Source organism: Vicugna pacos, chromosome 4 (assembly GCF_048564905.1).
Source record: "Vicugna pacos chromosome 4, VicPac4, whole genome shotgun sequence".
Classification (NCBI taxonomy): Eukaryota; Metazoa; Chordata; class Mammalia; order Artiodactyla; family Camelidae; genus Vicugna; species Vicugna pacos.
Genome location: NC_132990.1, coordinates 48,717,966 through 48,732,135, shown reverse-complemented (window position 1 = coordinate 48,732,135; position 14,170 = coordinate 48,717,966). Strand labels below are relative to the sequence as shown.

The following is a 14,170-nucleotide window of genomic DNA, read 5'->3' as shown; positions in this document are numbered from 1 at the left end:
ATCTGTGTCCCTGGCTGACTGAGGAGTTCCCATTCTTTCACTCATTTAGCAAAGAGTTTTCGGGGCCTGCTAGATGCCAGGCTCCAGGCCAGACATTGGGATGGAGACGTGAACTCGGCAGACAAAACTCCCTGCCCGCGTGGGGCCCACATCCTAGTAGAAGAGGCAGACTTAAGCACAACGAATGAGATGTGTTAGATGGTGATCTGTTCTATGGAGAAAAATTAAGCAGGGAAGAGTGATGGGGTGGGAGGAGTTTCCATTTGAAATGCAATGGTTCAGAGATGACATAGGGGCAAAGTCTAGAAGGAGGTGAGGGAGACTCTGTGCAAGAGCATCATGTTACAGGTAGAGGCAGGCAAGCTACCGCTGACTCACAGAGCAGCGACTGTCCGCCGTGGATGGGGCGTTACCCCGGGGGTGGGTGGCACGTGGAGCAGAGCGGAGCCAGACACTGACCTGCAGGGCAGACACGCCCACGTCTCAGGAGACTCCCTCACAGGTCAGGGTGAACCTGGTGCTGTGGGGCGTGGCAGGAGACGGAGTGCATCTGAGGGGCAGGAGAGGGGCTTCCCAGAGGAGGAGGTAGCCAAGTAGGGTTCTCAGCCAGGCTCGTGGGAATAGGGTCAAGGATGGTGGGCAACACTGGCTTAGGTACCATTCTCTAGCAGAGTTGGAGCTGTTTACAGCCCCTTGCCAATTTGGGGACAGAGTTGGGGGGAGGTAATGGAGGGTGCAGGATGGATGACAAGGACACAATTAACTAATTAACTCCAGGTGAATATGCCTGAGATTTGCACTTTTGGGGGCTGGAGATCACAGAGGCTTCCTGGAAGAGGTGGCCTTGGTACTGGGCCAGGTAGACGGGCGTGATGCTGCTAGGTGGAGATGCCTTTGCCTGTGTAGCCCGAGGCCCCAGGCCAGGTGCAGTGCTGTCAGGAAGCGCCTCTGATGGGGCAGCTCCGTGGGTACCTGGAGCCCTGAGGGGCGGGTGGCTGTCCCCCTTCTCCAGGCGGCTGGATCTTTCTGCTCCCCTCTGCTGGCCCCCCAGGAGGAGGAGGAGGAGATGCCTGGCGCTGATGGATATGCTGAGGCTGGGCTGCTGCGGCCCGGCACTGTCACCAGGCTCTCCCTCGTCCGCCGGAACCTGACACCCTGACCACTGAGGCATAAAAAACAGAGAATTGGAAGGCTCAGCCTGTCAGGCTGGGAGTGGCCCCCAGAGAGGCCGGTGGAGGAGCGCACGTGCACGCACGTGTCTGCGTGTGTGTGTGTGTGTGTGTGTGTGTATGCACACACGCACACACACACACACAAGCTTTGCCTGCTGTTGCCTGTGAAAGTGGGGAGGAGGCTGGTGGGGCCCGGGGGTGGGAGCGGCTGGCCTCAGGCCTGCTTTATTGCTCCTACTGCGCCTGGTAGAACCCCGGGGGCCTGACATTCGGGCTGAGGCCTCCAAACGAAGAGTAGTGCTCCAGGTCCTGACTTTTGAGTAGCTGTCCTTCTAGAGGCTCATGCCCTTCGGCCCTTTGGCATCCTTAAGAATCCATGGAAGCACATTTGGGCCTAGGGTGGTCTCATGGGGCTGTGTGACTCCCGTTGCCACTGCCAGGGAGGGGCCAGTGCTCTGTAACCAGTGGCCTAAAATGCCACTCAGCAGTCAGTCAGCTGCCTGCACAATTGGCGCCAGGAACTGGGACCCCCGCTTTTCAGGAGCCCCCATCACAGGTAGGACTCAGACAGGGCTTGTCCTGCTGCAGAGCCAAGGCAGCAAGGTTTGAGGGCAGGGATTATGAGAAGCCAGTGGTTGAGAGGCTCTCCTGAGGCTGGAAGTGAGAGCACAGGGAAGTGCCAAAAGCATCACGGCTCCACGAGCCGCTGGGCAGGCATGGAGCATCCGCCAGTCCCACCCTGCCGCCCACACCCAGCGCTGGCCCCAGCCTGGTGCAGCTTGCAGTTCCTGCTTGCCCAGAGCAGCTAACAGCTGCCCCTTCCCCCATGCCCAGGCGGCTCCAATCCACTTACCTTTTTGTGCTTCCCAGTCCTTTGGCTTGTCCCTTCATCTCAGCAAAGTGCCATCTGCCTCCTTCTGGCAGAGGGCCTGAGTTCATGTCTCGTCTTCTTCATTGGACCGTAGCCCCGGGAATACCAACGCTGGATTCACAGCACAGAGGGCTTGAGTGGCGTTGGGGTCATTTTTGGCTTCCCAGTCCAGAGCCACTCAGGAAACACTTGGGAGGTGGCACTGAATCCACATTGCGGTCCTGGAGTGGCCTCAGTCAGGGCTGAGAACAAAGCACTCTGGGGCTTTGGTTTTGGGTAGGGTGTATCCAGGCTATTTTGTGAGAGACCCTAGGCATCAGCCTTCTCACCTGTAAAATGGGCCAATAACCCCAGGGAACACCTGGCACATGGTGATTTCATGGTACATGTGTGAGAGGCTGGTATTCACTCCCACTAATAAGAAAAAGGTTATAGGGGGAAGTATAGACAATGCCAATGACAGCTGTCCGCTTGATAAAGGGGTGGACCGGACTTGCCTTTATTGGTTACACAACGTACTGCAGTTTGTGAAAGAGACAAATGACACTGGCATTTTCCAAAGCTGACCTGACATTTGGTTCCTGTTTCTCTCCCCGCCCACCACATGCAGGGAGTGAGTTTTCCGGGAGCCCCTACAGCCACCCTCAGTATCCCTCGTACAATGACTCCTGGAGGTTCCCCAACCCGGGGCTGCTTGGTGAGTACTGGTGGAGACCCGGTGGGGCCCCTGGGCCATCGGCTGCCCCATCAGGCCCCCTCACTGGGCCAGGGCCCCTCAACATCCTGAAGTCTGGTCGCTGAGGTGGGGTGGGTAGCTGGCCCCAGACACGTGCAATATGGGAGTTGTGATGGGACCTCAGGACATTAAACATCACTCCAGCCCTGCTCATGCCTCAGCCCTCCCCTAGATGTTTTGGTGGCTGAGGGGAGATGGCAAAGAAGGGGAACAAAGGAAAAAAGGGCACTGTAGGAAAAGTGCCTGCCCAAGAGTAACATATTTCTTAAGAATTATTGAGTATTTCAGTGAGAAATCTCTAAATAAGAGGCAGCTAGGAGGCTAACTCAAATTGATTGGTAGTGGCTGTCTGTCTTGATAAGGACTCTGAGTCACAGATATCGCAGTGATGTCTGCCGTGGACATCACCAGAGCCAGTTCCACTGAAAACTGGTTGCCCTGTGGCTGAAGGCCTACCAAGTCCGAGCTCAGCTGGTGCCCAGTCTCTGCCCAGGCCTCCGACTGCAGTTGTCCATGGTGAGGGCCAGCCTGATCTGTGTACATCATCGAAAATATTTGGGTCACCCCAAAGACCAGTCAAGGCTAACTCAGCCCTCAAAAGGCCAAAGAGAGCCTTTTGTTTTATTGCAATGAACTTACAGGAAACCAGCTGGTGAGTGCCATCTGGAGCTGAAGGCTCTGAAGGTTCTGGAGCAAGAAGCAGGGACCCAAGGCTCACAGATGTCACTCACCCTGGGGGTGGAGCCAGCCAATCAGACTGCAGGCAGCAACACTGAACCCTCCCCAGCAATCAGCTGAGGGAGTCCCACAAAGGGCAGACGTGGAAGGGCCTCTGTCCAGGTTTGTCTGTCCAGCTTAAGAAGGCCTTCTTAATTCCCTGGATCCTGAATTATTTGAGGACTGAGAAACATAGACTTCACCAAAAAAGCAAGAACTTGGTGTCTTCAGACCCAAGTTGCCAGGCATGGGTTTGCAAAGGAGGCTGTGACGTCACAGCCTTGGCCCCTTCTCCAACCTGCTTTGGTGATTAGGACAATGACAGGGACACCATCCCTTCCTGGCTGCCATCCTTCCATGCATTTGAGCCTTGGGCTGCCTGAAGCATTTTGGTGTATCATGCAAAACTTCAGGTAAAGTAAGAAACAACGCCAACTAGTGCTTCGGGCCCTGTGCTTGGAGATTTGTTTTATAGAAGACTGGGCTCTTACTCTCTGTGGCCTCTTGGCATCTGTGGACTGATTGCTCAGACTTCTTTTTTGGTTTTGGTAAAAATTATTTCTAAGTATTGAACTGGGTCTCCACTCACCCAGTCCTTTTCCTTAAACAACCACTCACCACCAGCCAAGAGGCTCTGGGCTCTGAGATGGCCCAGCTGTCAGTCTCAGGAGGCAGAGGCTGACCCTGAACCAGTCTTTTTACAGGGGTTAGGGTAAGCGGAATGGGTCTGGAGGCCTGAGCCTGGGAGCCACTCCCTGTAAATCGGCCTCATTTTCAGGGCCCTGATCCCAGTGCTGCTGCAGGATCCACAGGGTATATGGCACAAAGATGGCCTGGGCTAGGCTCTGGGAGGGGTCCCTTGTGTTGGGGATATGACCCCAGTGAGTCCATATTGACCTAGGGCTTCCATGTATGGGTGTGTACTGCACAGGGGGACAAGTAGGGCCTGAAATCCAGCCCATGCATGGCAGAGGCCCCGAGGTCTAGTACGAGGCTACGGCTGCCCAGAGTGGGCACATTTTTCTAATTTTTATGAGGTTTCCAGTAGGCTCATTTGCTGGGAGCTCAAGAATCAGAGAAGTGGGAAAGGAGCTGCTCAGGCAAGTGTGTCAAAGGGGTGGAGTAGGAGGTGGGTGGCCTGTGGGGCCACGGTTGGGGGATCTTGAATGCCAGACTGAGAAGTCTGCACCTGATTGTGTGAGCAGGTAGGAGCCCAAGGGGATGGCGAGGGGAGGAAGGGACTAGGCCACATCCGAGGACTTTGCTGCTCAAGTTGGAGTGAAATCCAGTTCACATCACCAATTATATGGGTGGGCTGTGTGTCTGGTGTGAAAAAGATGTGGACTCTATCCCAGGGAACTCACAGGCTGGGGGTGAGGGAGCCTCAGGCAAGTGTGTCTGTGCTGGGATGTGCTCAGTGCCTTGAGAGGGACCAGAGCCAGTGTGAAGAGGAAAAAGAATCAGAATTCTGTTCATCCAAATGAGCACTTGCAGGGACGGGGCAAAACCCTTCATATGGGCTACCTCATTTTATCCTTTCAGCGGTCCAAAGGGACACATACGATTATCTTCATAGAAGAAGTGTGGAGCTCAGAAAGGTTAATTAACTTACCTGAGGTCACACAGCATGCAGGTAGCAGAATGAGGACTCAAGCTCGAGTCACCTTGACTCTAGAGCCTGTATTCATAATCAGTGTGCAATGTGGGACTCTTCCTCTACCTGACCGATTCAGTCTGAACAGTACTATAGCCAGGAGAAGAGGCTCATCTCTCCACAGAAACAAACCTTGAGAGTCCCAAATACTCAGACTACCTATGCAGTGAGAACAGCTCTGGTCTGTTTTTGAAATTCCAGGTTATTGTGTCTGTCTGTCAGGCTTTCAGTTACAAACAACACTGGCAGGTTTAAGCAGAAAGTGAATTTATTAAGGAATATTGGGGGCTCCCAGAATCTCCAGGAGGCCCAAAGAGACAGATGTGGGACACACAGCCAGGAACACACCCAGCCACACCTCCAGGCCTGCTCCAGCATAAACACCCCACCATCAGCACCCCCAAACAGCCAGCTCTGTGCCTCAGGGGGTGCTTGAGAGCTCTGCCCGGCCACCACCCGGAGCTGGTGCCTCTGCCACCCAGCCCCAGCAGGTGGAGTTGGTCAGTCCACTTCCTCAAGCGGCTCCCCTCCCAGCGGAGGTCAAACTCAGAGCTAATCAGCAGAGCCCAGGTGACGCACCTGTGCCCCAGCAGCAAGGGCAGCTGGGAGAACGAGTCTGACTTCTGACTCAGGGAGGTGGGCCTCACACCACAGGGAAGTCTGCAGACACAAGAAAAGGCTAAACAATGTTGGGCTCTTAAAAACATGAGAAATGACCCCTGTGCTGCCCAAGTCTATACCTGGGGAATCTTCGTCAGCTCATCAACCAATCTGGGCCTCCTTGGCCTCAGGTGTAAAATGAGGATAATGGCGGCTGGCAGCTTCATTCAAGCGGGGGCTGAACATGATGCTCTCTTGAGGCCCTGGGTGCAATGATCCTACCCTCCTTAAGATGAGTGAGATGCCAGCTCACTCTGCCATAGTCTTGCAAATAAGTTCCAGACCTGTTCCAGCCACCAGCCTGCCCTTCCCCAGGGCCTTCAGGGCTTTAGCTGAAAGATTCCCACTGGGCTGGAGAAGTAGACTGACTTTCTCTGCTCTGTGGGGAGGGTGCCAGAGGGGAAACCAGCGCTGAGGCTCCTCTGTGCTCTGCTAGGTCAGTGGGAGCAGTGGAAACATGTAGGACCCTCTCACACACACACACTCAGGTGTGCTCACACCCTCACACACCCAGCCCATGCCTCAGCTGGCCTGGTCAAAGCCTCCTTCACAGACACACCACCAAAGAGAGGATGGGAAATGCCGCCTCCTGCAGCTGCAGGCTGACTTCTCAGAAGAACCCTACTCCCCGCTGGGCCTCCTCCCCAGGAGCTGTCTGCAGGGTGGGATGGCTCTGGGATCCCACACCCCCGTTGGGGCCCCAGGCAGGCGGGGCCAGCGGCTGGCGGCAGGAAGAAAGGCCGGCCGCGGTCAATTAGGATTAGAACCCGAGTGCCTGTGGCCGCTGTAAAGGGATTAGAGAGTGAGTGGGAGCCTGGAATGACTGTGTCAAGAAGTAAATTGATGATAATGTGAATTAGAGAGGGAAAATGACAGAAGAAAAGACAAGTTTATTCTAGATGGAGGTCTAACGGGCACCAGGAAGACAGCGCTTTGTGAGGTGACGTTCTCATTGCTCATGGTACATGGAGGTGTTTTTGATTTTGCCGTGGGGCCCCCCCACTGAGGCCACTGGACACCCCGGCCAAGAGATTAGGCTTTGGGAGGAGAGCAAGTTAGAGCCCAGGATGAGAGCTGAGCCCTGGGAAACTCAGAGGGTCGAGTCAGGATTTCCTGTCCCTCTCCTGTGGGGACGGCCCCTGTGGTTCTGCTGCTGTGCCATGCCCAGGCCTGCGGGGCTGGCCCTCGCCACACACACACACACACACACACAGAGGCCTGTCTGAAGGCAGAACGCAGGGCTGGCACCGCAGATACTCTATGGGTGACTGTCCTAATGCTGTCCCCATACCGCAGAGGAGAGAGCAGAGAAGGCTGACAGGCATCTGAGTCAGGGCTCCAATGAGGGAGGTGACAGAGGAGGCAGCAGAAAAATCCATCTCTGGGAATACTTCAGCATGGCACTGGTGTCCGTGCCTTCCAGAACAGCACAGCAGGGCGCTGCCTGCTCCCCCACTGTCACTGCTACCTGAGCCACACTGCCCTCCTGCGGGCCGAGGAGGGAGAATTATGACTGATAATTGGGGCCGGGTTTTGAGGAGTGGTGGCACATGCTAATCTTGCCCACTTGATTACATACTAGCTTTATGACCTTAGGCAAACTACTTACTCTCTCTGTGCCTCAGTTTCCTCATCTGCTAAATGGGGACAATGCTAGTGCCTACCTGGTAGAACTGTTGTGGACATTAAGAGTTCAAGAATATGAACAGCTTAGAAAAGTGTCCATTTCGAAAGCACCTTTGCATCCTCACCTCATGGCACCCTCATGTCACCCCTCTGTGATCCCCTTTTATAGATTAGAAAACTGAGGCTCAAGAGATTGAATTTACTTGTCTAAGGTCACTCAGCCAAGAGTGATAGAGCCTGACTGGCAATCTCTAGGTCTTGGTGCCCAGTTATGGCATCTGGCAGAACTGCCAGAATTGGTTTGGGTTTGGGGTGAGATTTCAGAATATATATAACTCACCTCCTGTGGGAAATTAAGAAGCTTACTCTTCCTGCCCCAGCAGATACGTAGTCTACAATGGCTGACAGGAATCCAGCTGCCATCCCCTTGGAGAAACAACCCTCCAAAATGGCTGTACATGCCGTGAACTGCATCAGGGCAGAAAGAGTCCTGAGCCAGGGGCCGACAACTGAAATGCCAGGCCAGGCTCTGGCCCTGAGAGGCTCTGTGGCTTTGGGCACATGATGTTGGTTTGTTGAGCCTCATTTTCCTGCTCTGATAAAGGAGACAGCCTGGTGTCTCTAACCTCTGTGGTTCTGAGAACCTGCTGGTCTCCCCAAGCCACTCCAGACCCTTTCTGCCCTGGGGAGGACTTTGAGCATAGAGCAGGCCTCCTGGCGGCGTCATTCAAAGCATGTAGTCAAAGAAAGCAGCCTCGAGATAGTAGGAGGAACCCGACACGGGTACAACAGGCCCCACAGTGGCTCCATCCAGAGGTCACAGGACGCAGGGCTGCACCTGCCCTTCTCCCACATACTCGCATGTCCAAATCTTCATGTCCTCCAAGTCCAGCCCAGCCCGCTTCCTCCAGGAAGCCTGACCCTGCCAGAATAATTATGAGTTCCCAGAGCTCTTTTCTCAGCACTCTGGTCCCCTTCCTGACTCTGAACATTGGCCTGCATTTGTTCATTAGTGACCAGCACTGCACCTAGTAGGGGCGGAAAATAAATGAATGAGTTAAGTCTTTGCTCTGGTTGGTTCACCCAGTGCTGTCACTTGTTTACTCAACGAACCCAGCTGAGCACATGCCATGTGCCAGGCTCCTGGCTCCCGGCGACGGACACCACTGAGAAGAACAGAACCCCGCCTCTGCCTTTGTGGGGCCCTCTGTCCAGGCAAGGGGGAAGAAGCGCAGAAAGAAGTCATCAGAGCGCATGGTCCAGCCTGCCACGGAGTGTGGGCTCAGAGCAAGGGCATACTAAAGGAGGAGACGGGGTAGGGGGGCTCTCGGACTTGAAGGGGGAGGAGCGATTCAGCAGACAGGGAAGAGGGTGAAGGTGTAGCCAAGGTGTTCCAGACAGGAAGCAGAGCGTGGAAAAGGCACGGAGGCAGAGCTAACTCTCCTGCCCCGTGGGTTTAAATGAGACAACATGTGTAAAGGACATGGAGTGGGGCAGGAAGGGCTCAGCAGTATTGTAGCTGCCGTCAGCGCTAACATATATTGGAGGCGCTACAGAGTTTGACTTCACTGGAGCAGGGTCCCTGAGTGGGAGTGGGAGGGGTGGGGGTGTGGGAGGGAAATTCAGAGGTCGGCAGGGCTCTGTTACAATACTCAGCTCTGCTGTAGCCGCACGAAAGCAGCCACAGGCAACAAGGAAACAAATGAGCAAAGCTGGGTTCCAGCAAAATGTTACTTACCAAACAGGTGGCAGGGAGGATGTGGCCCACCTGCCCACCGCAGTTCCAGGTGGTGAGGAGGGCTTGAAACCTGAGCAGGCAGCGGCCCTACTCAGCGACTGAGATCTTGGTGAGAGAGGACAGTGGCCTGGACTGGGGTAGGGGGGAGGAAGGCCAGAGGTTGGGGACACTGGCGGAAAGGGGGCACAGGGGCTCCCTCCAACCTCTATGGCCTCTTTGTCTCTTCCAGGCTCCCCGTACTATTACAGCGCCGCTGCCCGAGGAGCCGCCCCGCCCGCAGCTGCCACTGCCTATGACCGTCACTGACCCCCGGAGCCAGGCAGGCGCCAAGCACTTATGACACATATCACTGAGGGCCATAGCCTCCCAGCCCCCTCCGAAGACAGCCAGAGGGGCCGAACGAGACCGTCCCCCAGCAACCTCCCCCTACTCGCCTGAAACTCCCTCTCCCCTTTTCCTGCCAGGGACTCTGGGGTTCCCTGGTAGGGCTGTTGGACACCTGTCCATTCCTAAGAATCCGCTGAGCTTCTCCCGATGGTGACTGGATCTCCACAAACCAACAGACTTCTGCAGACACCTGCAGCGCCAGCCCAGCCTGCCAGCCCCCCAGCTGTCTGACCATCCACCTGTCTTCCTGCCCCAGGCCTGGGAAGGAGAGTTTGCTTTTGTTGCTTCAGCAGAACCCATGTAAATACCTTCTTGCTTTTTTGTGGGCCCAAGGGTCCAACTGAGCAGACTGCCCACCCGTTGTGCATCCAGCACTCCCGAAGCATCACAGGACGTCTTAGACCTGTGCACAGAGCATCCCCTCTGCCCTGGGTGTCCCCTACAGGTGGGTTTGGAGCTGTCCTTGAGACTAAGGATGCCCACCTCGGGGCCCAGCCTCCTGCTCATTGCTACTTCTTCACTGTCTGGACTAAGAGTCTCACTGGGCTGGTTTTGCTCTAAGCACCACCCACCCAGGACCCCTCCCCAGGTGAAACACAATGTGGGGAGATGCCCTGGCCTCCTGCCCCCCATTTCCCTGGGCCCAATGCAGTGTGAGCAGCTCTTTTCCATATTAAAGGACTCAAAGAGAACCGTCTGGGACATTCCTCAGCTACTGTTCTAAAGTAAGATGTCGTCCAAGGTGCTGATTGCATTGTGGACTTGGAACGTTAGGGCTGGACGGGCCCCAGGAGATGATGGTCCAAGGCGGGGCCTGAGGCTCTCCTGACCCCTCAGCCCCTCACACCACTGAACTGAACTCGGATATGTTTTCTGAGGTGTGCCCAGGCTCACCCACCATGGACACATCTCCCACTCTCCAGGACGCCAGCAAGTGGATTCTGGGCAAGCTCGTCCCTGCCATGTAGACGATGATTAACACAAAGGACTCTGTCTGGACCGAGGACCACAAACACCTACAGCAGTCAGCCAGAACTTACCGGCCAGCCCCTCCCCGTCCTCGTGGAGCCTAGTTTGCCGCCAGGAATGGAGGTGCTCGGGTGGGGGTTGGTGCCTACTTTGCAGAGTGGGTATCCACCCGTTGCTGCACGGGGCTGGATGGGCAGGGCCACGGCCAAGGGCCCCCGGAGCCTGGAGGGGGAGCTGGGAGAACTCACTGTGGGCTGAGTGGTCAGGAAAAGCCACATGGGAGGATATGGGGTACAGAGGAAAGCTTCCTGGGAAAGGAGCAGAACAGGCAGTGTGGAATTGGTGTGTGAACTGGGAGTGGTTTTGAAATGGGGGTGCCAGGGGCCACCATCTCTTTGCCTGGGGCCTCAATTCCTTGCATGATATCTCTTGCTAACTCAGAACGGCCAGGGAGAGGCCCCATCCAAATCTGGGCTGAATTACAGCAATGACAGTAGACTTGCCTTCTCCTGTGACAGTGTGCCCGATGTCTGCATGTCACCACGTTGGCAAAGAGCTGAAGCAGAGAGGGCCTGCCCTTGAGGTTATCAGGCCTGAGAAGTCTTGTCCTGGCTGCACGTCTGCCTTGCTTTGGGACCCCAGGCAAGACCATTCCCCTCTCTGAGCCTCAGCTGCCTTGGTACAGCAGGGTCTCTTGCAGGATCACCCAACAGCTCTCTCCTTCCCCTTCTTTCTCCCAGAATGCCAGGGCTGCGACAGGTCATCAGGGGCAGGCCCTCCACTTCTGAGCAAGCATAGTGGGCACCTGAGTCCTGCTAATATTTGGACCTACTGAAAAACAAGAACACCTAATGGGGTGAGAATCAGCCTTGAGGAAGACCTAGGTCAGCTCCCCTCAGGGGAAACTAAGGCTCCGCAAGGTGGAGTCCCCAGGAAGTGACTGGCAGAGGTGAGGCTGGGACTCAGCCCCCTGGCCCCTGGCACATAGTGATCCTCCCATCCCTGGGGCGGGAAGTTGATGGTCAGGGCAGCAGGGAATGATTCTGGGCCCACTGCCTCAGAACAGGTGTCCTGGGGCTGATCGAACTGCCAAGGAAGTCCAGTCATCTAGGGCAGAGGTGGAACCAGTGAGCTCACTGGGGGCATCCCCACCCCATCGGCAAACCTGCCATGCAAAGAAGGGAGGTAGCTGGGCCAGAGCCCGCCTCCAGGAGCCCGATGGAGCGACTCCAGCCTCCACCTTTGGGGCAAGGTAGGAAAGGTATGTTACCTGGCCCCTCCCACCTTCCCTTTCTTTCAGAGAAATTGGTGGAGTCTGGGGTCTGCAGCACAAGCCTCTTGGCCTCTGGCACCCACATTCTTGGATCCGGGTCCCTCCTGTGGTCTCAGGTTGTTGGGAGGAGGTCAGCCTTCCCTGAACCAGCTACCGGAAGGATGGCACACACCATCCTTCCTCGGCAAAGCTCACCTGGCCCCAAGTGCACCCCTTTCCACGTCCTGTTCCTCCTCTTGACCTGTGGTGAGCTCCCTCCATGCCTTTTCTCTCTCTCCCATGAGGCTCTGCGGGTCATCAAATTGCATTTGTATTTATCAGACAACCATTTGATTCCTGGGCTGCCAGGCAGAAGCACACGAGCACACGGATGCACATGCATGTTCCCACACACGTACCTGCTCCCGCCGAGTTCCCGCACCGCCCAGCAGAGCTGCCTGGGAGCTTGGAGATGAAGGTTCCAAAGGACACAGCCATTGAGTAGATGCCAGACAATTCTAAATAGAAAACGCAAGGCCAGGGCCGTCACCGGCGTCACTGGAGGAGGCCTGGGGCTTTCCTCTATGGGCCTTCAGCCCCGTGTTCCAGCTCTGACTTTTTGAAAAGGACAATGTAGATTTTACAGAAAATTTTCATACTGTTAGTCTATCTACGACCTAGAAAAATTTGATGACATATCAAACCCAACATCCCTTTCCTGAGGCGCCTTAGTTAGGGTTAGCCCTTTCATACCTGACATTTGTATGGTGCTTTGCAATCCTTTACCATCCCATGGACAGAGATCACAATGCCCATTTTACAGACAGGAAAACTGAGATTTGAGGTTCACATGGCAAGATAGAGGTGAAGAGAATTCTCAGATCTCCCGGCCTCAGTCTCTCTCCAGATTCACGTTCCTGTCATGGGAATATATGGCTTAGAGATACCCTTCAATCCCCTAGAAACCCCCAGACCCACAATGAGGAAAGAAAACGCAGGGACTCAAAGGCTTGCCTGACAGTGGGGCCAGGGGGTTGGTGGCTCTGCTGGTCCAACTTGATTCCCATTAATACTGAAAACTGCAGTCTTTGCCAGATCCCCACCAACTCTTCTGAGGTTTCATCCAGACTCCTTCCTCCCCTGCTGAGCCTGAGACCTGCAGAGAATTGGAGCTGGTCCCACGCCGCACCACAGCCCTGACTCCCACGGTGCAGGCCTCCAGTGTGATGAGATGTCCCCACACCCCTCTTTTCTTTGTCCTCCCTGCTGTGGAACAGACTTCAGGCTTTGAAGTAACAATATGGAGGTGGTAGAGGTGGTAGGGATAGGGGACTCTTGGCTTTGAGGGGAGGTCAGTGCTGCCAGGGCCTTTCATGTGTCCAAGAAAGAGCCCCAGCTGTGGCCACAGGGCACTGAGGGGTGAAATCCCTTTATGAGAAGTCACATCCCAGAGCAACAGCCTCTGGCTTCAGCCACCCGCTTCTGGATGACATTTTGGTTAGAACGTAGCTCCAAGACATGGAGAGTGAATCTGAAAAACAAATCAAGCACTCCTGACAAATACGTGGAAATAAGTTATGTCTGAGACACAACTGCCACAAGGGTAGAGAACAATCCAGGCCCCTGGAGAGGCCAGGCCCAGGCTAGAGTGGGTGGATCTGCAGCACTAGGGGTCGACCAGCTCCCCATGACCCTGCTAAGCGGCAGCTAGCTCTATGGCCTTGGCCCCGTCACCCATGCAGGAGCCTACTGTTCACAGTTTCCAGGCACGCACACTAGTGTGCCTGGAGAATTCATTCCTTTAGTTCTTTTGGCCCCGGAGAGGTCCGAAGCAAGTGCATTTCTTAAAAGGTAACAAAAGTACATTATTGGAAAGTTGGACAGTCAGGCCATGACTCTTAGCCTGGTCTGCCCCACCTCCCAGCAGCCCCTTCAGCCCCTGTCCCCTGTTGTCCCCGTACCTCAGGATTTCCTCTTGCATATTCATGGTTGACCACACTTACCCACTGTCAGTGTGCACGGCAAGGTCCCAGGGGGCCGCCGCAGGGGACGGGAGCAAACATTCCCTTGCCTGCCCGCTCTCCTGATGAGAGGCTGCAGCCCTCGGACTCGGGCTGCTTGCCGGGAGCAGGCAGGCACCAGTCTCTTTCATTCGTTGTAATTTCTCAACACGGGTCCTGTTCCAGGACCCCTCACCCCAGATCAAAGGAGACCTCAGGGTCACATCCCTGCCATTCTAGAGTTTCAATCCACATGTTCCCAGGGGGCCTGTTTTTGCTCATCTCCAAGTTAAGGGTAAACACAAGCACCATTCAGTAAGTCTACTCTTCTTCCCACATCTTAGACCCCTGAGCCACACAAGGAGAAAATGCAGCAGTTTATCTGTTT

At 55.2% G+C, this 14,170-nt stretch overlaps 1 protein-coding gene and 1 long non-coding RNA gene across 2 annotated transcripts in view; one reads left to right on the top strand and one right to left on the bottom strand.

The window, feature by feature from the left end:
* The window catches only part of PAX5 (paired box 5), a 169,106-nt gene extending 158,853 nt beyond the window's left edge, over positions 1-10,253 (top strand). The window contains exons 9-10 of the mRNA XM_072959742.1: positions 2,654-2,740; positions 9,404-10,253. Coding sequence (XP_072815843.1) covers positions 2,654-2,740; positions 9,404-9,480 — 164 coding nt within the window. The 3' untranslated portion in view covers positions 9,481-10,253. The remainder of the gene's footprint in view (positions 1-2,653; positions 2,741-9,403) is intronic.
* Positions 10,254-12,008: 1,755 nt separating this feature from the next.
* Positions 12,009-12,935, bottom strand: LOC140696084 (uncharacterized). The gene is made up of 4 exons (XR_012072087.1): positions 12,797-12,935; positions 12,536-12,699; positions 12,202-12,300; positions 12,009-12,090 (listed from the first exon to the last, which is right to left on the bottom strand). It is a non-coding gene; the product is annotated as an uncharacterized lncRNA (long non-coding RNA).
* Positions 12,936-14,170: the final 1,235 nt, after the last annotated feature.